This window comes from Haliotis asinina, chromosome 10 (assembly GCF_037392515.1).
Source record: "Haliotis asinina isolate JCU_RB_2024 chromosome 10, JCU_Hal_asi_v2, whole genome shotgun sequence".
NCBI classification, from domain to species: Eukaryota; Metazoa; Mollusca; class Gastropoda; order Lepetellida; family Haliotidae; genus Haliotis; species Haliotis asinina.
Window position 1 is genome coordinate 46,457,304 of NC_090289.1, and position 24,242 is coordinate 46,481,545.

The 24,242-nt window shown below is 43.4% G+C and overlaps 1 protein-coding gene across 1 annotated transcript in view; it reads left to right on the forward strand.

Annotated features, from left to right (window-relative positions):
* The first annotated feature begins 1,008 nt into the window (after positions 1-1,008).
* LOC137297694 (3-hydroxyisobutyrate dehydrogenase, mitochondrial-like) overlaps positions 1,009-24,242 on the forward strand; it is a 36,210-nt gene continuing 12,976 nt past the window's right edge. The window contains exons 1-3 of the mRNA XM_067829618.1: positions 1,009-1,164; positions 4,411-4,560; positions 19,546-19,663. Coding sequence (XP_067685719.1) covers positions 1,083-1,164; positions 4,411-4,560; positions 19,546-19,663 — 350 coding nt within the window. The 5' untranslated portion in view covers positions 1,009-1,082. The remainder of the gene's footprint in view (positions 1,165-4,410; positions 4,561-19,545; positions 19,664-24,242) is intronic.

Below are 24,242 nucleotides of genomic sequence, written 5' to 3' on the forward strand. Positions count from 1 at the left end.
TATGCCGTAACTAATCCTATGTAAACATGAAACATTTATGTTCGATTGCAATTCACATCTCAAACATACAAACGCAGATCATCTTTGTCTAATCGTCTTTTGAAATGATCATCATTTTGAAATTCATTTATCATGTAATGAACATTATTTTCATGGAAAATGCATTAATTAATAAACGTTAGCACTAGTAAAACGCTTAATGTCTGACATTATACAAATCTGAGAGAAATAGAGAGTTCATATTGAATTATTGGAAGATTCAGAAACGAAACTTAACGAAATCTACACTTAGACTTCCTTTTCAGTCAGAGCTGGGTCAAAGAGAAAATAATATGTGTCGGGGACCGTAAATCTGAACTAAAATATCAGAAAGATATTAATATAAATACATTTCATGGAACCTTTTCAAAATATAAAGAAACAAGGTCAAGACTCATATACGACTTCGTTATGCTACATGCTACATTGGTGTTTTAGATTCCAGGATTCCAGGCTTCACCACTTGAGTGTAAATAAACAACAAAATCTTTAGAGCCGATGAGTAGACAAAAGACAGAGGTATCAGATCAATATTCTAGGGTCAGGGTCCAATCTGGACGTGTCAAACAGAGTCCTTTGAGGGAGAATGATATATACAATGGAAACTATATATGTTTGCAGACAACGTAGACACAGGAGATGGCGTGCTTACATACTTAGACTCTAATGACTGAGACGGAATGAGGGTTGTCAATCTGATTATGCACTCTACAATTATTAAAGGAGGACTAAGGTCTTTTGAATTGGTTGCCCCTGTGTCAAAGCACTCAGCCATGTTTCCCTGCTGCAAGTGCACATCAAAGATTTAGTCCAGATGCTATTCTTATACAAATGTTTTGACAAAGATCTTAAAGGCGACTACGCCTAGACCGAAAATTATCTTCGATCGTTGACCACAGCGCCATTTGCTAGTTTTTAAAATGCAAAACAAACTCACTAAGAATTATATTTTATGTGCGCTTCAGATAGAGTTATCCCGCTTCAACAGCCCGACGATAGGTGGCACAAAAACGACCTTGACACACCTCCGCGCAGCAGTCAACATGGCACTGAACCGGCTTTCTCGCTTTGGCATTATCTCTGTTAGAACCTCGAAATGCACATCGTTAGTCCGCATGTTTTCAGGTAATTTGAATACTTTCTGAACAATTTAACCTATTTCAAAGATTCATGCAGCGTGACATCGTATATTTCATTTGCACACCTGTCGTATGCCATGAAGCGTAACAGAGAATTCGCGAGCATGTCGATACAGCTGCCGAATTTAGCATTCTGGAGAATGCTAATGGCACTCAGCGACTAGATACTGTTACAACCCTAGCTTTAGACGTGGTTACCCTTTAACGTGCTACCATCTCACCGACTTTCCTCAGACTGACGGCGTTTGTGTAGTGTCGAGAACATTCATCAACATGTCAACCAGAAACCTGTGCAAGAAGAACTGGTTGCCTCCACGAAGCTTTTCCTTTTTTAAATAAATCATTTGCCCGTAACCCCATCTTTGTACACAGTAAAAGGGAGTCCCCTGCAGTAATATTCCAACACTGAAATAAGTTCATTGTTTGATTTTTATACCTGAACTGTTACCAAAATCCAAAACATCAGGCAGGTAATCTGTACTACTCTCAGGAAAATAATCAACAAAAATCTGCACAACAAATGTGGAAATTTGATCCAAGTACGTAGGTTTTACTAGGTTTATAACTGAGATGCAGTTTTCCTTCTAGCATTCAGTCTAGGTAAACCTATCCTCAGTACTTTTCCTTACACTCCACCACTGAGTCTAACAAAATCTTATGGGAGGTCGCCTCAGGTAACCTTTAACCAATCAGAACACAGCTTACCGAATCACAAAAGTGGACATTTGCACATACCATTTGAACTTTTTATCTCGAAAAGGTTATGTACCCGAACGATTCTGAATGCTATTTAGCGTACGCTCACTTCCGGGTGATGCACATGGCGTACATAAACCATGACAACAGTGAGTAAACAGTCGCGGAAAATAATGGTTTTGGCAATATTCAAGGATGTTATCTTGTTGAAATATTAGCTATGGTAACCATGTCAACAGAAAACCCAAAGCGTATATACTGCAGATCAAATAACTGTGTTTTATGCGGTTTTTTGTTTGTGGAGAGATATGTGTCCATGACCTGAATATTTTGAAAGTCCCTCCGACCCCCTAAATAGTAACTGTTGTCTGATTGGTTAAATCTATCCACCCGTCTCGCGTTTGATTGGACAGTCCTTGGTCGCTCAAAGGTTACCTGACGCGACCTTCTACTAGGTTTTGTGAGACTCAGTAGTGGAGTGTAACAAAATACACTGAGACTGAGTTTACTTAGACTGTTCTAACATTATGGTTTTAATATTCCAAGTTTGTGAAAGAATAGTTATAGTTATCTTGGTGCTGAGACCAGTTTGTGGAAGTGGCCCAGAAAGTGAAGAACATAATGTATTCAGAACACAATGGTGTTCACATCTGCGAAAAAATTTGATGCTTATTTCATCAACACCTATGGTAAAAAGTCAATTAGAAGACAGTGTTCAACATGAGAACAGTCTATCTCAACTGGAATAAGTTCAAGACTTCTTAACAAGTCACTTACCTTTGGAACAGTTGCCAGTTTAAGTTAATGCCCCACACAGTGGTGATAATGAACCACAGAGTAGTGATATAAGATACAATAATTGCATCAATATCTAGCTTCCCTCGTGTCAGAATTGCTCAGTTGAATAAAATCATTCAAACTGTAGCTCATGCATTGCTGTTACACGAAGTAGTGATTTCCCATCTACATCCTAGTGTAAGCTCAGATATCTTTCTGTATGTGCTGAATACACTGTGAAACTGCACCTCATAGATCTTCAAAATAACATTTATTTATGTGAATCAGGATTGAATTATTTATACAAGAAATCTTACATGGAATAGGGTCTGCAAAATTTATATTGATTAAGTATTGACTGTGTTGTACAACCATAACTAACCAGCCTGGAGCTGTTTACAACAAAAGTCATGGCTACAAAAAAAAAAAAGATGAAAATACAAATACATGTATCACCTCGAGTTATTCTTGCATTTTTTTATTCTGCTGTGGTAAGCTCAGTGATTAATTGTTATCATACCTTAACCACGGCTCCAGATGATTTTTCAACATCATGAGTACATATTCATACACAATATGGGAGTACTGGAAAACAATAAGGGTAGATACAGACCGAGGTATAAAAAAAATCCCATTGCCTGAGATCTGGGACAAGTAAGTTTTCATTTTTAGCAATCAAATAATGGTATCTTACTTGTCTGTGGACTGCTAGATAATTTCTGCTTAAGATTTCAAACTGCAAATACACTTTGATTTCATTTCATGTCTGCTCAAAATGTAGCTTTATGATAAATAAAGCAAAGTTATCTTTCTTTGCTATTTATCACTTCTCAATAAATAGTCCACTGACCTGTGACGTCAAGTACCATGTTGATTTGTTCTTTCACAATTACAGCATCCTGATTATGTCATTAAAATCAAGGCGTGGAAAATTAGTCAGGACAAGTTTGTGGCAAATGGCTTTTAGAAAACTTTTTGAACCCCTGTTAAGTACTGAATGGAATTTTATTGGAGTACCAGTAATCTTGTTTTGTTTCACATATGCACCACAATATTGCTACTTGTGTCAACAGGCCAAGAAACATTGAAACAATGAGTGAGTGAGTGAGTGAGTGAGTGAGTGAGTGAGTTTAGTTTTACGCCTCACTCAGCAATATTCCAGCTATATGTCGGCAGTCTGTAAATAATCGAGTCTGGACCAGACAATCCAATGATCAACAACATGAGCATTGATCTGTGCAATTGGGAACCGATGATATGTGTCAACCAAGTCAGCGAGCCCTACCACTCAATCCCGTTAGTCTCCTCTTACGACAAGCATAGTCGCCTTTTATGGCAAGCATGGGTTGCTGAAGGCCTATTCTACCCCGGGACCTTCATGGGTACAATGAAACAATACTTTTTCAGAAAAATTAATCTGTAACTGATTCTAAGACCACATACCATTGCTGTGATACACGTCTGCTACATTTCCTAAATTAGTTCCCACCACATCATACATATTTTCTTTCCATACATGCGGTGATGCATCCCTTATCTGGAACCCTGCATACCAGCATGGATTGCTGCTCTCAGTATCACTGGATTGTCTGGTCCAGACTTGATTACTTACAGACCACTGGATTATGACTGCAGTACTGCTGAGAACAATGTAAAAACAACGATCTATCTCAGTGTTAGAACTGTCTGGTCAGTAATTTGTTATTTTTCAGCATGTGGTCTCTGTCAATAAACCACCGTGACTGTTCCTTCGTTACAGGCAGTGCTCCTCTTGGCAGCCAGCAGCCGGTGGGGTTTGTTGGTTTGGGACTGATGGGCAACCACATGGCACGGAACCTCATCAAGAAGGGCTACCCTCTCATAGTGTATGATGTCTCCAAGGATGCTGTAGAAGGACTACGAAAGGATGGTGAGTCATGCCAGTAACGATGGCAACACTTATTACTTATTTGATTAAACTGGATTGAAATTGATGCAGGAAAGGAGTAGTATAGGGAATGGGGGTTTTGGCTCACTTTCAAGAAATGTCTCTACAACGCCTTATTTACTAAATAAGACGTTGGTGGGCCCCTTAGCTCTTGCTACTATTACCCCTACTACAAAAAAGTTGGCGGTAATTACTGTGCCTTGGTAGGAGGTAATACTGTGCCGTACGGTACGATCAATAATTCTTCTCTTACAAACCCCCTACCCGGCCCATCCCTCAAGTAGTACAAGTTAGGTTCGTCGGCTTTCATATCCACTTTATCTATGTTGTAAGTTTTGACTGACCATATAGGATCGGTGGCCCGCTTACGGCTATCGCCCTCGTGTTCCCCCGGCTGGTATAGATACCTCACTAGGGCCCTATCTGGTATCTGTTTCTCCTTCCCACGCAATGGAGCGGCCGACTCTGCAACTATTGATTTTAGTTTGATAGCGTCTGCCGGTTTCTTACCGGTGAGACGGGTGACTTCATGGTTGATTGCCGACACCACCTTGGGTAACCTCGTGACCCATTCAGTCGATCGTTTTCCAGGGGTGGTCATCTCCCTAGCATACTGATAGCCGAACAAGCGCTCAGCCAAAGTCCTATTAAATCTCTCAACTATGGCTTGGCTGCGATGGGCTCCGGCCGTGCCACGCCTGACCTTTGTATCGTGTTTGGCTAGCAGTTGTGACACGGCACCCATGAACTCCCGTCCGGGGTCAACTTGCAGCTCTGTTGGCCACGTCAGTGGGCTGCGTTTGTATATGCGTTCAAATCCTCTGGCTACCTGGGCCGAATCTTTCGTGGTCAAGGGTTCGGCTTCCTTGTAACGACTGGCTACATCCACTACGGTTAAGGCATACTTGTACCTCTTATCGTGGGGTAGGAACAGTAGGTCTGCCTGGTGAATGCTATTAGGTATGTTAATACCGAACCTCCTTCTAGGCACGTAGCGTGGTGCCGGCAAATAGATCTGCCACAGGGCTTGTTTTTCAAGCCACGCTTTGGCTTCCTCCGGGGGTACTCGCGCTATTTTAGCTAGCTTATCTACTGCGTTAGCTCCTTTCCAGTACCCACGCGGGCTGTAGTAAATAGCCTCAAATTTTTTCATGTCCATACGCGTATGTGTTTATTCCATCAATAGCTATCCAACGTTTCGTGTCCATAGGCGATAGGGACGTCTTGTTTATAGTCAGTCCGTATATCTTATGCCCATCACTTCTAAGTGTGTTCATTTTATGTCTAAAGGTACGGGTCTTGAACAGGGCTTCCTTGAATCTGGCGTGTTTGATGTGTTGTTTCACCACATACTTCTTAACCCCCTTAGCCTTCCGGATCTCACTATTGTCGGCTTTCAGTATGGAGTACATCTTAGGTCTCAAACCTATGTACTCGGCTATGGGCGTGCCAGCACACTCGTCCTTCATCTTACCTAGGACCTTTTTATTTACCGTACTGTGTAGGGTATGGGTCTTAGGGTAGTCGCTGGTGTCGTATAAATCGAGGTGTTTTTTCATGTCCTCGTACACGTCCTCGGTTCGAATCTCCATCAGCAGGGAATCCGTGTCAGTGTACAGTACTTCACACCTGTCGCCGTACTGTTTCTTGAGCTCGTTGTAGTAAAAGTCGTACATCAGGTGTTTGGATAAATCGAGGATGCTCATCCCCACGTAAACAGGCCGGTTGAATTTTATGTGTTTTTTCTTCATGTGTATGGCAACCAGGTTGTCTGTAAATATTTTATTACGGTTGAATGCCGGACTGGCTATCAATTTCCTGAGCTTGTCTTCCTCACTAGATCTAACCAGCTTCACGGTCACGCGTTTCCTCAGGTTCTCCATAGTCTTACCAAACACCGAGTTGTTCATGAGCTTGTAGAGATTTTTCTCAAAATCACTGGTGGCTTTTTTTCGTAGGTCTGTGTTCATTCTGATGTAGGGCTCCATCCATGGGCTCTGGTCGAACATGAGCACCCTGTGTATTTTGGTCAGCCTCATACCCAACGACAGGTACAGCTGTAGGTTGCGATAGTGAACGATGTACTTGGTCTTATTTATTAAGTTAGGCACGAGTTTTTCAACGTCTGTCACACGACCACCTGACAAGTTATGTTGGTACTCAGACATCCAGTCTGTGTTAACCCTCATACGTTCGGGTGCAAGGGGATAGCTGTTGTGCGATGTGTGTAATTCCTTGGGATACTCTAAGTCAACTTCGAGGATATACCCTTTGTTCGAATCTGGTGCAACCTCCATAACATCAACGTGGGGTACCCATTCGAATCCCCCTGTAGGTAGATACTGACTCATGGCCCAGCCGTACAGGTTGTTTGCATCGAGGTAGAGAATGTGATTGGTTGGTTTGTTAGGATCGTAACCTTTCACGTATTGATTATTTGCTTTCGCGTATCGTTTGGATGCCATGGAAATCCCACCTCGCAAGCCTTTCTCAATGAATAGGTGCATGTCGTAATCTGTGAGCAATTCCAAATTAACTCCGGTCTTTTTAAGCAAGGCGTCCCACGACAGACCTGGGCTGGTGTAATACCATGCGGGGTCGAGTTTATACTGCTTGAAACATGTCTGCCTAAACGTTTCAAACACGTCGGCTAACAGCAGTACATCTGTCCTCAAGTACAGGTCGTGATAATCGCCCAGGTTCTTACAACCCAGTTTATTCCATACGTTAGTCGCGTGCGAGTAATCATCTCGTGAGACGGACGCCTCATTCAGCTTGCTATAAAAGCAGTCAATAGGGGGTAGTCTGGTCTCGGTGAACTTGGCCCAACTATCCATGTACTCATAGGGGTACACACCCTTCCTCATAAGCAGGGGTCTAGTCTCGGCGTCTGTGTATCGATCGGTGATAGGGAAGGTATTGTTGGCCTTGACCAGACTGTCGAGTGATGATAGGAGGAACTGAAACGAGTCAATGAACCTAAGTCCGTTTAAGCTGAAGGAGATGTATCTCTCCATGTTGTTGGGGATGCACGTTATATTACCATCGATTTTCGCGATGGCCTGCATGATCAAGTGTGAGTCATACCCTCTCAAGTTGTGAAAGACAACGGGGATGTTTATTGTCCTAGGGTTGATTTTAAGCTTGAGGTTGCACGCGCTGTGAGAGGCGCCTCTATACTTACCAGTTATGTGGCAGTGATCTCTCACCGAATCACCGTTAAGTGGTGAGTCGCACACGTGACAGTTAGTGCTACTAGCGTGAGCTAGCCTGTCGACTCGGGTCATACGCATGGGAGCGATTCTATACAATGCATTCCTAATAATTTTTTCTTCCTCCTGCAAACACTTTAGAAACCTTTCAGCACACTACCGGAGCTTTCGTTTCCCCGTCACAACGGACGACAATGTATCCAAACGAACAGGCTTTATGCTCTTGTGTCTTGTGGGTGAAGCTACCACTAGGGGGTGTGGGGGTATCCCCCACAACTAAGGCTTCGAAGTCGGCGTATATGATATAAGGTACAGACATTTGGTTCTTGTGGTTACTGAATTTTAGGATATTATCACCTTCCTTAGGCATGTCGACTCGTATGGCCGTCTGCCCCACACCTTGACAATCATACCGGTGGGATTCTAATAAATCAGCTCGTGTGAAGCCATGTAGGCATCGTTCACAGAAGTGGGTCTTTTCTCTGTGTGCCGATTGGTCATACAACAGCCTGCTAAAGTGTTTTATCCATGTGTAGTGATACTTGTCACCTCGCTGGATCATGAATACATTGATAACTTGGCGATCCTTCACCGGGCTGACCCTGTGTACTATTGTTGTGTTACCTTCGTGCCCAAAGACATTTATAGCCAGATTATTCTGTTTTTCTACTTTAGTGATCTGGGATATGGGGGTGGGTTCATCTATACCATCCCAGTTGAGCCCATCGTCTTGGGGATAGCTAGAAAGCCTATCTGAATTAGCGCCAGCTGGAAATAAGGCTGACCTGATAGCTAACCTCAGGCAATCGTTTCCTCTATTCTTAACGTTTACTATGGCATGTTTGTTCCTATAGTAGGGAGGTAAGGCTAGGTATGACCCGCCTCTGAACGGCACGTAGTTAGCTATGTCTAGATAGACATTATCGATTTTATCTACAGCCCACCCGGACCCCAAGTGTGTGTAGCGTTCTAGGTATTCTCATATCTGCTGAAAACTGGTATCGATTGATACGTCAATGGTCTCTGCATGTGTGACGACCTCTTGTTTACCTCGGAAGTAAGGCTGAACATACTCAGTGGTACTCCCAACCTGCTTATCGAGCGACATTTTCACTGTGATCTGAAACTCGATACTTCCTAGGTTATTTAGTTCCTGGTTGATCTTATCAGCTATCAGAGGCTTGATATCTGTAATGTCTATGTTTCTATCAACGCACATGCGCCAACCTCTCAAATAGTTGCCTACGGCGTGCTCAGTGCGCACGAACTGTAGGTCAATAGCTCTATTCTGTCGTAATAATTCTACAAGCTGTGGTTTTCTCATACGAGAATACCCGCCTAAACCCAAATCGTGTGCCTCGGTTTTCAGTTGTTTTACAGTGGGACGTGCTACGGGGGCATGTGATAACAATGCGGTTAACCCGGCTCTCCCCAGGTTTGAATAACCCGTGTGTCCAAGCTGTTTTGCTTGAGCTTTTAATTGTTTTACCGTAGGAGGGGCTTCTAAACCTAGTAATCTCAACAATGCTGACTTCCGCATTCGAGAATACCCGATGACACCTCTCTGTTTTGCGACCTTCTTCAGCTCGCGTACAGTAGACATAGTGTTTACACCTAAGAGAACTAATGTCTAATTGGTTCACAGTAACCTTAATAAAAAATATATTTCAATCCTGTATTTTATTTGACATGTCTAAGAGACCAATTCTCGGAAGTCTTCTATCAGCGAGGTATCATGTGATAACAATCCGACTAACCAGTCTCTCCCCATGTTTGAATAACCCGTGTATCCAAGCTGTTTCGCATGAGTTTTTAATTGTTTTACCGTAGGAGGGGCTTCTAAACCTAGTAATCTCAACAATGCTGACTTCCGCATTCGAGAATACCCGATCACACCTCTCTGTTTTGCGACCCGCTTTAGCTCGAGCACAGTATACATAGTGTTTACACCTAAGAGAACCAATGTCTAATTGGTTCACAGTAACCCTTTCACGCATTGGAGTCTATCTTGAGCAGTCGCCTACGTTCTTTTATGTAGCCTTTTTTATTCTCGTAGATGAGTTGATGTCTGACTACGTTCGCTCCGTGAGCTTTACATAGACAGTAGTGCCCTTTAACCCCGATACCACACACAGAACACGTGTAGTTAGGACTTCCCATATGGAAACAACAGAACCCCTGATTCCTGCATTTCCTACCACAGGCCTCGGTCTTCCCCATAAGTATGTATTCGCATCGGTATGGAGCGGGTCTCATGTTTACTTATATAGGTATTTTAGTTTAATTGCTTCGCAACCAACGCAGTAGCTGCTATACCCAAAACTATGAAGCCCAGTTCACGATTCATTTGTCCCTTGGATGGTGTGTAGTACTGAGCGAGTGTGGGTTTATTGAGCGGTTCCAATCGTTTACCAGTTAGTAGGTAGTATTCTTTCATTGCTTCATCGACATCGTTGAATGTTTGAACGGCATGGTTTTCACGCGTGAGTTGTTCGTTAATAAAATCGATCCTCTGGAGACGTTTTTTAGCGTACTCGGCCTGTGCTCTTTGTAATTTCTCAGTAGCGAGATCGTGCCGCTTCCTTTCTTCCTGTATTTCAGCCGCGTGATCATCTCGTAGTTTCGAGAAGAGGAAATTACTCCCGGAAAATGCCAGGGCATTCACTAACGCCCCACCGACCATCATAGCTATCGTGGCCATCCCTATATTTATTTCATTATATTATCAGGTATTATTCCTTGTTTTACTAGGATGTCTTTTGTGGCCATCGCCATACCAAGGTTCATTATGAGCATACCCATATCCTGCAGGTTGAAATCTAGCTTGATAGTTGGTTGTTTAAGCACCATTTTAGTCAACCAAGCGTACCCTACGGCTAGACTGGCGACCACTGTGGCGTGGTATGCGTCGTTGACGAATGTTTTCCCCTCAGACATATGTATATGATATAAAAATATTTAAATTATAACATGATATGCGGGTCGACAGTGGGGCCTGCCGGCGGCGTGGGGGTACCCCCAGAGTTTCCCTCACTGTGGGAGGGTACCCCCACGTATAACCATGTTATAACCACGGCAGCAGTTACGCCTACAGCCAACAACAGTCGGGTTGGGTTGGCCACTTTATGTTGGTTACACCACCGTTTTTTACCGGCAGCTACTCTCTTAGGATTCTTCTGCCTGGTTACTGTGGTGGGTACCCCCACTGAAGGGGTTTCCACCGTCACCTCGGGACTCACTGTTGGGGGTGGGGTCTCCTCCATCACTGTTGGGGGTACCTCCACTGGGGTTTCCTGTGCAGCATCCATCTATACTATTATTATTATTCTTTCTCTCAAATTGACAATGTTTTGCCGTGATAATCGCCGCCGTCACTGGAGCCAACAACATACCATATTTGTGGTACAGCCCGCAGCTGATAGAGCTCACGGCGTGTTCGATAAAAGGGTCTTTCTCGAGGTCCTCCCACAGGTAAAGTCGTCGCTCTGGTGGAATGGGAAGGAAGTGTGATACAATACCGGTGTATATCTGGGTCATAGCCGATCCTATTGTCTTTGTCATTTCTGCTCCGAGCCGGGACTCGTATCTAGCGTACAGCTTATCGATTTCTTCAGCTGACATTTTATGAATTTTATCCGGAGTGTAGTCTCCAAAGTAATGTTTGGCTTTGCCGCCAACAGCCAACGCCACCAGTTTCTCTCGCTTATCATCAGTGGGGCCTGCCGGCGGCGTGGGGGAACCCTCCAACGACAATTGTTCGAGCAATTCCTCACACTCCATCTTATAATATAACAAGTAAGATTTAGTTTTAACTATATAATACCCGATACAGACAAAACACAGAGAAATGAAGGTTAAGTTGCACACGACAAATACTTCAAATATCATAGCTATGCTTAGCTTTGCTTAGCTTTGCTTAGCTTTGCTTAGCTTTAGCATACTATATATGCTACTGGTTGGTCGGTTTTTAGAACGAGCTTAGCGTGTTTAGTTTCAGCGAGCTGTTTCTTCACCCGTTCCCGTTCTAATTTACTCATCACATCGTTCTCTCTCAAACACTCCTCAAACGAATCCCTGTCCTTGCAGTGAAATAAGGCCACCCATCGCGTCTGCTCCCTGAGGTCTTTCAACACCGAGTTGAACTTCTGCGTTAGCACCCAGACGCTGTGATTTGCATGCCGGCCGGAGAAGGCCAGGCACGATAGCATGTCTCTCTTTTTTGTTATCTCGCGATTAGCGCTGCAGTCGTCCAGTATGAACAGCGTCGGTTCCCCTTTAAATTTCTCGTGAAGAGCTTTCAACCAGTCCTGCAGGCGTGTTCCAGGGTCGATTTTGTGTACGTCCGGGTCCGTCATCACCCAAGGTCGCGCGTACGTTTTATTCATGCTCAGAGTAGGGCACATGATAACGATGTTATCGAAAACATCCTTGTAATAACCCTCTAACATATCCAACACGAAAACGGTCTTCCCACAGCCAGTCTGCCCGCATATGATAGCGCAGTGTGGGTCAGTGGGTAACCCCAGGGGGTACCCCCCATCAGTAGATGGCTTGCACGAATCTCCCATTGTCTATATTAAGTTGCGCGTCCATAATAACGTACAGATATAATTTCAACTTACCAGCGGTTTGAGCCTTCTTAGTAATCTGGATGGTTATCCCTTCGCTGCCGTTATCTATACGACGCCCGCTGCCGTGCAGTTTATCATCATCCGTGGATCGCATGTCCAACCATAGGGCGTACTTGGTGGTCAGGTATTCACCGATCTGCACGGAGCCGAGGTCCAGGTCCTTTGTTATATAATCCCCCACTGGTAGCTTTTTTATCTCATCCCACTGCTGGTGTGGTCTCATACCATGACTGAACAGCTGGTTTGGCACGCCCTCGATGGTCACTTCCACCTTTTCAATCTCGGGGTTGAAAAACTTCTCGCTGTCCCTCCGGAATGGATCGTAATCCTCCACGGGGACGACCAGGATACCTTTCATCGATCGCGCCGGCACATTCAGGTTGATATTCCACACAGTGTCGCTCTTATCTCGCACGACTGATCTATGCCTCAGTACGCGATCGTACAGGATAGCCATCTTCCCAGAGTACTGGCTTCGAACCTGCCTGGCCAGCTCCGGGCTAGTGACCATGTCGAACTCCAGAGAGATGTTGTCTATGGCATAACTAGCCTCATCACCGTTCGGCGTACGCACTACTTTGCTATAGTCGTTAAACGTGAGCTCGTATTCGAGCCTATCACCCAGCGCGGCCTGGTAAAACGGCGCGTGTCCCGTGAGCAACTCGAAGTCGAGCGGCACGCAGAATCGATTCCCGTATGCTAGAGCGATGGCCTTTTCACCGTCCGATAGCTTGTCTTGCTGGTCTTGCGTGAAGACGTATCCTATGCGCGCCCGGGTTGATTTGCTGATACCCTGGTACACATCATTGACTCGTTCTCTCTCGCTTTTCCAGAGATCCTTGTAGCAGTGAAACACGTCGCTGTCGTCGATGCTCAGCACCTCGTTACCGCTGATCTTGACGGTCGTTTTCTTGATGATAGCTCGACCCACGTTCCGCACTAGCTCGCGTTTGTCGTTGTCGGAGGTCAACGTGATATTGAACGCCAGTCGAACAGTGCCTGGTACAATGAGGTCATTCTCACCAAGGTTTGGAAATCTAACCAGCAGAGTTTGATTCTGGTCTATCTTGCTGGGATTGTTGGTGATGGTCACCGACTGTCGCACGGCTCTGGCGCCTAATGGCTCTCTCAATCTTCTGAAAGGATCTAATTTTCTGCCGTACATTGTTATATAAAAGAAATATATTTTTAATACTAATGGATGAAGACATAGATATGACGGAGATACCGGGCGCTAGTGCCCAGGCATTCGATGATGAGCAGGAGACCTCATTTACTAGTTCACCATTGAACCAAGAACTCTTGGAAACAACGGTAAATGATTATTACGAAAGTTTAAGAAGAGATAAAAACTACGTTGAACCACAGGGTCGATACCATAAGAATTTTTTTATTGATACAAAGGGTGTTCTACGCCTTAAGTCTGACCCAGGGGTTGACCTCTTTAACAAGAGCAATAAAAAACCACTGGCCTTGTCAACTCTAGCCAGCAGCCATGGTGTCGAATTTATCCGTACAAATCTAAACATGAATGATTACGGTGGTGCAATACCTAAGGTCGTTAAAGAAGATCTGCAAGCTACCAGATCCCACCTCACCACTAGAGATGAAATGACACCGCAGCGTGCTACAGAAGCCTCGGACAGCATAGAAAAACTGTTGAGCACCTACTGGGACAAACCGTTACCGGGGTTTGACTTTCCGGTAAGGGAACTGCGCGGCTTAGACGAAGCCGTGAAACGCGTGCGTGGAGAACTCGTGAACAACATGGGGAAACTGAACGAAATCGACGAGCACATCGCTAGGGAAAAAACCAAACTCAACGAAACTGAAAATGATGATATGAAGCGCCGTATCAATGAACGACTACGCGATTTAGAAGACGAGAGACGTACACGATTGGAATCCGCTTCCTCGAATCGTGAACAGCTTCGATCCCAGATCAGTCGTATTCGGGAAACAATCGATAGAATACTGAATGAGGATACAACTTTAGCCAACAGGATTCGGATATTGTTCCGGGAGCAAGGGATCACCATCGCCAGCATTCTGACTGCATTGGGTTTCATTATATCAACCCTGGTGGTGTCACTGACAGGGGGTACCCCTGTTGGGCCTACAGGAGGCGGCGGAACTCCAAGTGGCGGTGGGGGTGTTAAAGACTGGATAAAAAGACTCGGTGAAGGCCTAGCTAAACTGGCTGGTAAAGCCGCCGAAGCCCTTCCCGGCATCCTGGGTAGCATCGTCTCGTGGTTGTTGGGCGCTCTGGCTAAAACTGCCATGTGGCTCAGTCAAAACATGTGGGCAGCCATCGTCGCCGTGGCGGGTCTGGTGTACGTAGCGGCTAAGAAATCTTTAACCAAATAAGTCCCAAAGTTACCCCACCAACCACCAGGGCCGTTTTATTATCAATATGATTGGTGGCCTGAATATGGGGGTGTGTAGGGGGTACCTCCACATGAACTTTAGACTCCGGGGGTGGCGCCACTATACCCTTTTCACGTGGTGGGATGTGTGGGATATAGGGGGTGTTAATATCGGGGTTGATACCCAACTTTTGGTCCGCCGTGGCTATGACTATTTTGTTGTTATAACCCACCACTTTTTTTATTCTCAGTTGCATATCACTCGGAGCCATGTACAACCCCACGCCGAACACGTAATTGACTTTCGATCTGGCGTATTCTAACACGTTTTGGTAACGGTCGATGGCCCGCGGGAGATCAACTGGAGAATTGATAGCATCCTCAATGTTGGAAACGAATTGTGTCTGAGCGTCGTAAGCAGTTCCCTTACCGAGGATGTTGGAACGCGTCATCGACTGCGCACCCAACAGCGCCCACACGTACGTTCGAATCGAGTCGTTCAAGCGTATTGTACCAGCACGAGTGAATTCTTTCGATGTTTTTGAGATCATTTTAGTCCAGGCTGTGGCTGCATCAGGACTGGTTTGCTTTATACAGCTGACATGGATCTTTTCATTCGTTGTGGGGCCTGTAAATGTATGACGGTTTGGGTTGTATGAACCATCTTTAGAACCGGCATAATATGTTCCGGACCTGTAGAAGTACACGAGAACTATACCGAGACCATGGTTCACACCAGGAAGGCGAAAGTCTTTATTCGTTGGAATCTCAAACTCCCCACAAATACGTTCATAAGCGCGTCTATCATAGGGGTTATTCGTCATACTCCACGCTTTATCTTGGGGAAGAGGAGCACTTATTTCCTTCAATATTCGTCTCGTTTGATAATAAATATGAAACAAAATAACCGCCTTACTCAGTTCGTCTATACCGTAGTCTGGTGTCACACCCGATCCTGTCGTCGCACACCACACAGCAAAGTTGAGTTGGTTCTGCCAAAACTGCATTGGGTTTTGATTCCAGTTTACCACCGCCTGCGCGTTATTAACGGACACGACATAGTTTTCAAAGATATTAATAAAGGTTGTTTTAAACCCCGTACCATCTGCATTCACCACGATTTTCAAGTGTGCTAAATCCATATTATAATATATAATTCATATATTATAATATGTACATAACACTTCCAGGAATAACGAGCGGTGAGGCCGTTCAGCTGACGCACGCGATCGATAACACGTCAGGTCAACTCGAAGTCGCACTCTGCGATATCACCTACCTACCGCAATGGACTAACATCAATATCAGCAACAATAAGCTGTTCGTCAGTGGAACTCGCAGTCAGATAACTGACGGCTACTACAGCATGTGCTCTCTAAACGACGAGGTCTTCAAACCCCTGGGAGCCAAACTCAAGATGAACGACTCAAACGGCACAGTGGTGTTAATCAACAACGGAAGAAACCCCTTGAGGCTCGGCCGACCATTAGCGAGGATACTCGGTATGTCTCCTGACGAGATAAAACCAACAACAACCGTCACAGGCACGAAGTTACCCGACCTAGTACCGTACCGAGAGCTGTACATTCATCTCAGTCAGGTGAGCACAACGTACAACATTCAAGGAGGTCACCCTTCCACTATACTGAGAGCAGTGCCGGTGAAAACTGAGAAATACAACGACGGTAGAACCGAGTCGTTTTCACCACGGCAGTATAAAAAATTAATCCAGGGCAACATACCTGAGCTGACAATATCGGTGTTAGATATAAATCATAATCCTGTAAATATAGGATACCTCAGCTTAACGCTTCATGTAAAATGACCAGCGCACAAGGGCCCGGAGTGAAAAAATGCGTTAATATCGGGATCTCCGACCTCGGAGACACGCGCGGTTTCGACGCTCCCGGAGTAGATGGTACATCGTACGCCTTGCAACTAAAAAACAACATTTACAAACGCGTTGAAATCCCCTCCGGTGGAGCCCTAAGTGATATGATAGATACCACAAGAGCAACAGTAAACACTAAGTACTCCCTTGTCAACACCGGTGATAATAACTGGATAATATACCCATCGTTCGGGGGTAAACTGTTTGACTTAGACGATGTTGAGAGCACTACCGTCGCCCGAAACAAGCCATATATGCTCGTCTTCACCGAAGATGACAAGTGGGTGTTGTTACCCGATAACGACGACTGGTTTCTCAATATTAGGCTCGTCTCTCCCTACGTGTTCACGGATAACAAAGACAACCACCTAAACAAAGTCGTGAACAATGGAACCATACTCGTGGCTTACGTCCCAACTCAGAGACGTAGCATAGTCGTCAGCCCACTCGACACTATGGCAGCCCACATGCTATCGAGTAAACCGAACATACAAAACATGAAATTGCAGTTGGTGTCTGAATTCGAAGGCGTGGTCAGTATACTAGAGAGTCTACCGGCAAACTCAACACTGATCATCAAAGTCTACCTAGGGGAACCATCGGGGAATGATGTCGAGATCGTGAAGGGGATCAAACTCGGGTGGGTGAAACGACACCAGTATCAAGTTTGCAACGTTTACGTGCGGGTGGGTGTCGGCTCCAACACCAGTCTGCAGGGGGTCAACGTGACCGTGGAAAACAAGATATCACTAACCAATATCTTCCTGCCTGCCAACATACACTTCATGGGTATGAAGTTCACCCCTGAATTATTATCAGAAAACCAGTTGGAAATTATATCATAATAATATAATAATGACCAGTCATCGACCCAACACTACGCTTAACGACCTGGGAGATACAGAGGGATTCGATCAGCCTGGTGAGGAAGATGAATTATACATCCTGCACTTCAAAGACAACGTGTACAGACTGGTGTCGTTATCAGATTTAAAAGAGCCCAAATGGCTGATCAACTTAACACCCACCTCACCTTATATCACATCAAAAAAATTCGGGTATATCTCTAAGATTAGGAACAACGGTATCTGGCCCAGGGATTTCATTCCGGAGAATCACTTAGGATCTCCGACATTTTTGTATAACGAAACATATGGGTTAAGTTCTGGATTAGATAATAAATTAACATTTAGCAGTAATCTTTTGCCCCAGGTGTCTATTGATAGAATATCCTACCCCTACACACTCATCATAGAAGTCGTCTTTACGTATTTTGACAAGGTAAACTCCTCGAAAGGACGTCAAATTTTACCCGGGTTGGTAATACACTGGTATACCGAACACTTAGACCAACACTGTCGTATTGTTATACAACGGGATTCCCCTACGGGTTCTATAAACCGCTTAATAAGCCTCAGTGGGGTTTTTATTACAACAGAAAAGTCTATTAGCCTCTCACCTATTATCATTAGTTATGATCTATCCCTTGTAGGTTTCAAATACATTGATAGACTATTAACTGAAACCCAATTAAAATATCTTTCAAAATATATATTATAGGATGGGTCTGTACCCAGTCGTAGAGGAAGTAGCGAAGACGCTGGAAACCGTAGATGGGTTCCGCTTGAGGCAGTTATGTGATGTGAAACGTCAACTAGAACAAGACCGTGACACGCGGAAAGCACTATGTAAAAAGTACAATAGAGCTTTCAATATTGTGGACGGGGCTGACACTACCCTTATGGCAACCAGCATGGGACTAGGGGCGGCAGGCGTTGGGTTGTTAGCTACCATCGTGGCCGCACCTATAGTGCTAGGTATTGAAATAACACCTGGGGTGGCAGGGTTGGCAGGGTTGGCGCTTAAGTTAGTATCACGCAGACTTAATCGTAAGGCATTGAAACACGACGAGATCAGGGTTCTGGCTGAAGCAAAGCTGAACACAGTGAGTGAGCGAATTTCCACGGCACTCTCTGACAGTAAGATCTCAGAAGAGGAGTTTCATTCAATCCTCTCTGAACTCAAAAAATATAACGGAATGAAACAAGATATTCAATCCAAGTCTCGTAAGTCTGCTATCAGCGAGGACGAGAAAAAAAAGTACATAGAACAGGGAATACAAAAAGCCCAGCAAGCCTTTATTATGAACACCAAAGAGATCGTAGGCGGTTCACGTTAAACTGTTTCATCGATATAAACGTGGCATAGGCACAAACGTTAAGTAGGAGGGGTGAGGTATCTATACCAGCCGGGGGAACACGAGGGCGATAGCCGTAAGCGGGCCACCGATCCTATATGGTCAGTCAAAACTTACAACATAGATAAAGTGGATATGAAAGCCGACGAACCTAACTTGTACTACTTGAGGGATGGGCCGGGTAGGGGGTTTGTAAGAGAAGAATTATTGATCGTACCGTACGGCACAGTATTACCTCCTACCAAGGCACAGTAATTACCGCCAACTTTTTTGTAGTAGGGGTAATAGTAGCAAGAGCTAAGGGGCCCACCAACGTCTTATTTAGTAAATAAGGCGTTGTAGAGACATTTCTTGAAAGTGAGCCAAAACCCCCATTCCCTATACTACTAAAGGTTATACCCAAATTATTCTGTCTCAGTCCCTAACCACATTATTTTCTCCTACTGTCTAGCCCTCCCTGCAGTGCAAAAACCCTACATGAAGCAAGTCTAGATTTCCTCATGTATCTCCATCTCACTTCATAGGGGCTCCTTTTTCATTTATGTGGGTTTATTTGTTGCTAACATAATTTTAGACACTATTTATGCTTTAAACATTACCCATCCCAAACACAGGCATTCTCTTTGACATCATGCAAACCATCCTATTTCATATGATTTCCTGTCTTCAGGTGCAACGGTGGCATCATCCCCAGCAGAGGTAGCTGCCGCCAGCAGCAACATCGTCAGCATGTTGCCAGAGAGTGTCCATGTTGAGACTGTGTATGCAGGGGATAATGGCATCTTCAGGTCAGTTCACACGTCATTTATCATGCACATTGTCAAAGATGTCACTCTTTCATCAAGGCTGTGGGGTAGCTTAGTGGATAGGGTGTTTGCTCGTCATGCTGAGGACCAGGGTTCGATTCCCTATATGGGTACAATGTGTGAAGCCCATTTCTGGTGCCATGACAATGCTGGAATATTGCTAAAAGCAGCGTGACACTATCAGTCCCTCACCACCTGATCCTCATATGTCACACTCTTCTGCTTGTTGCTGTCTCATACAGGTGGTCATGGTGACATTTTTTGTACAGCCCTTGGAAACATTTGGGCAGTGCCTGTTTTAAACAATGATTTCTTTTGTTCTGTTAACTTTGTTTTTCACCTTGTGATGCCTGCAGACTACCCTAATTTATGAGCCATTTGCTTCTGACAAATTTGTATGAGTATGGTGACAACCATTTTGCAGCATTTCCCGTTTAGTTATGATGGTGCCAACTTCAGTGCAACATGAATATTTCAAACACATGGATATGTCTGTATCACTCCATGGCTTCAGCCTTTCGTCAGTCAAGTAGAACTCCCCCAGGTCAAGATGGATCAGCTCCATCTGATAACACTAAAATGAAATATTGACAATAGCAAATGATGTAGCCTAGCCTAGATGAATGTCACATGATCATGTTGTCAGTCGCACTTACAGAAGTACATATGAGGAATAGTTCCATTTCTAATTCTCATTAGGATGGTGTCATCATGTGACTTTGAGACTGATTATTGAAGTATGAAGGATCACCATACAAAGCATTTTTGGTACTGTCAGAGATTGTTCTGCTTGCCACAAGAAATCATGTAGCTTGTGTGTGGCAACTGTGCTGCCTCAGTCACATTGTAATCCCTGTTTTCAGCAGTTCTTCCAGCCTACTTACAGTGTCCAAAAGTTCTCTGAACACTGCTTCTGGCACAAAGCTGGTTTCCAGTTCCCTTTGCCTGTGCCAGCTTGCAATATGCAAGATGGGGCCCAGCTTCCTTCCTGTACCAGATTTCCGGTGACAAGCATATGTTAAGAAAACAGTTATCATTCCATATTGCACAACCACCAAATCGGACTACACCAGAGCAATGGATCACTGTGATTGGCTGTTCCAGCTGTTGGCAGTCATAAGACTTTGCTAATTAGGGGATGGGTCGACAGTCAAAATGAGAATTGAATGCATGCCAGTCATGTGACTTCTTAAACCTTAAGTGTTTCAGAATCAGTTCAGATTGATTTAAAACTGTAGTACAATGAAATACAATCCGTCCTCGCATACATATCTCGCTTGTTTGATCTTAGATTATTTGCTGATACTTTTGGTTTCAGTTGTTAGCCCCACAGGCTGTGAGTATCTGTCTTATGTTTCCAAAGCATAATTCCAAAACCAGTCTGTTTTTCTTGTTGAAACTTGCTGTAGAAATCAGTGTAGTAGCAAGTCTTTTGATGATTAGGAATTCTTTAAGAAATGTCTTATTAAAGTTTGATATAAATAGCCGTTCTCCTTTTCCAAATTGTGCCAGATCAAGGGGTATAGTAGCAGAACTAGAAGATGCATCATCATTAGACGGCTCTTGCTACTACATGTACTCTGACCCGTGAAGATAAGTGTTAGAATTGGTCGTCAGCAACCCATGCTAGTCATAAGAGGCAGCTTACGGGATCAGGTGGTCAGTCTTGCTGACTTGGTTGACACAGTTCATCATCTCAGTTACACAGATTGCTGCTGCTGCTGTTGACCACTGGATTGTCTGATGCAGACTCAGTTATTTACAGACCACCGCCATATAGCTGGAATAGTGCTGAGTGAGACTTTAAACAACAAACAATGTAGTATGTTTCATACGTGCAAATTTCTGCACTTTGAAGCATGATGTGGAAGTACAGTGTATTGAGCCACCTGTGTTTCTGTTTGTTTTGTATTCGTTAGTTTTCTTTGTTTTTTTCTGGTTGGTGGTTTGGTTGTTAAGATCTGTCTTCACAAATCATCAGTTTTCCTGCATGAGGATACAAGACTAACAGAAAACAACGGTGACTGTGAGGAAGACATTGTTCATGAACCTTAATATTGAGTGTCTGGTACACGGGGAACCTTACCCTTACGCTTATCTCTAGTGGCATCAGACATATCAGCACAAGTTGATAAAGGTATAACCTTCCAGGGTTCGAAATTAAGATTTAGATGTAACAAATGTGCTATTCAAAATCTTATTTCGCTGCCTGAAAAAAAAGAAGAAACAGCAACAACTTGCTGCTTGGTACTGTTTAGTGAAATTTTCAAAGTGTTGATCTCCGCTTGTGCACTTTCCCTCGTAGACTTAGCAATACTGGTATTTTACTTTACTAATAATTGCAATAGAGAAACAGTCAAGTCACGGTGCATGCGCATAAGTATAACACTACTAGCATAAGGACGATACAACATTGTCTGCTAGTACAAGCAGACCTAATAAAGGTCCAAAGACTGTAATGGGTGAGTGAGTGAGTTTAGTTTTGCGCCGCATTCAGCAATAGTCTAGCTATATGGCGGCTGAGAATAATGGGACTTGGAGGGAGGAATTAACAGCAGCACAAAAGAAAGCTGCTACAGTGTAAGAATAGATTTTGCTACTTATTCTTATATCAGGTTTATGAACTTGCTGAAAACGTTCATTTCGAACACTGACATCTCAGGCTCACTAGTGTGGTGTTTATCATTCACCATGAATCTTCAAACTTTGCAGTTTGTAAATATATGCAGTGTTTTTATTCTATTACTGATATCAACTAATTGTAATATCATGAAAACCATGGACACAATGATTTGCAAAGTATTATAAAGCATTTTCATTGCTGTGTTTTTTTAACCTTCTCATTGGTTTGATGAGTAACTGCTCAGGTACCTGAAAGCCAGTGTTGCAATAATCAGTTGAGATCTGTTGTCAAACTTGGATCATTTGTATCAGCAATGAAATTGTATGGCATATAGATATTAAACTTCATTGAAGCACCTCATACAGTGGTTAGTAATTTTGATTGATATTTGTGACATCTGTGCGTCGTGAATGGAGATTTGGAATATGTATGGAATTTGTCCTCTGAATCGCCTTAATCAACCAACATTTGAATTAAGAGACTCTGTTGTAACTCCAATACACAGAAAGGCAAAAAATACAATTAACGTTTTTAACCTTTTGTTAAAAACCTAATAATTTTGAACATTTGTCTAATTTCACAAGTTCTGAAACCTTTAAGGCAACTTCCTTTGACATTTCATTCGAACATTTGCAGTCATTCTTCCAGCTGTAAAATGAAATATATTGCTTACCTTTTGTCAGAAGTCTAGGAGATGCTGTATTGGAGTTCTTCACTTGAAAGGATAATGTTGCAAGCAATTAGTCTTTATATATGCACCTTACTCCACCTTTGCTACGGAGTGTGACGCGATCTACCAAAGGTTGATTATCACCTGGAGGCACATTGAACAAGGACGGCAAGCTAGGAATAGCATCAATCACTGTATGTAAGTCAAGTGATAACTAATACCTCCACATTACTGAAAAGATTACTGTATCATGCACATTTTACAACAGACGTGGTAGTAGGATTGGTGATGTTTTAGTTTATAGATTTAGTTAGTCACTATGTTGATAGGTTGGTTAGGACTCTTTTTGTTTTGTACAAAAATGTGCATTGTAAACCAAATGTAATTTGTTCATCATGTGTTGGTCAATTTTTGGGTGTTATTGAGTATATGAAGCACGGGAATACATTTGGAACCGACTGTGTCAGCTGGAAATTGGCCAAAACATGATGTTTATCTCTTAAGTATACCCTTGTTATAATACCACCACTTGTCCAGGAGAAAATATGGCATTATATCCACGGTGGCATTGTAACCAGGTAGGATAGTTAAAGGCCCCATTCAGTCAACAAAGTGATTGAGGTTAAATCTCCTGTATTATGTTGAAGCCTACATGATAATAATCAGATGTGCTCAAATGTCTGACTGCAATGATATTCCTTCTTGGATGAAGTAAGTCAAATGTGCTTATGTAGTGTTTGTGATTACCTATGAAGATCAGGGTTAGAAATGGTCTTCAACAATCCATGCTTGCAAAAATGGATGACTTAAAAGGATCAAATATCAGACTCACTGTCTTGGTTGACTCATATCATCGTATCCCAACTGTGTAGATGAATCCTCATGTTGTTGATCACTGGATTGTTTGGTCCAGACTCAATTATTTTCAAACCGCCACCAAATAGCTAGAATATTGCTGAGTACGTCATTAAACAACCAACCTGTTTGTAAGCATTTGTCATGCTTCTATCATAATACACATCGTTTCAGAAACTGCTTGACCAATATTGCTGAAACTATATGTAGTGGCACTTCTTCTCCCCAAAATGATCACACCCAAATTTGGTGATAGGTGTCTATTTGATTTTCAGTATGGCTGCAGTGTCAACCATCTTGACATAATTTCACAATTACTTAGACATTTACGTAATACTGATATTTACAACGTCTTGTAAGCTGTATGTCAGCGTCTTCAGTGTTTGGCAATATGTAGATTTTTTTCCTTGTTT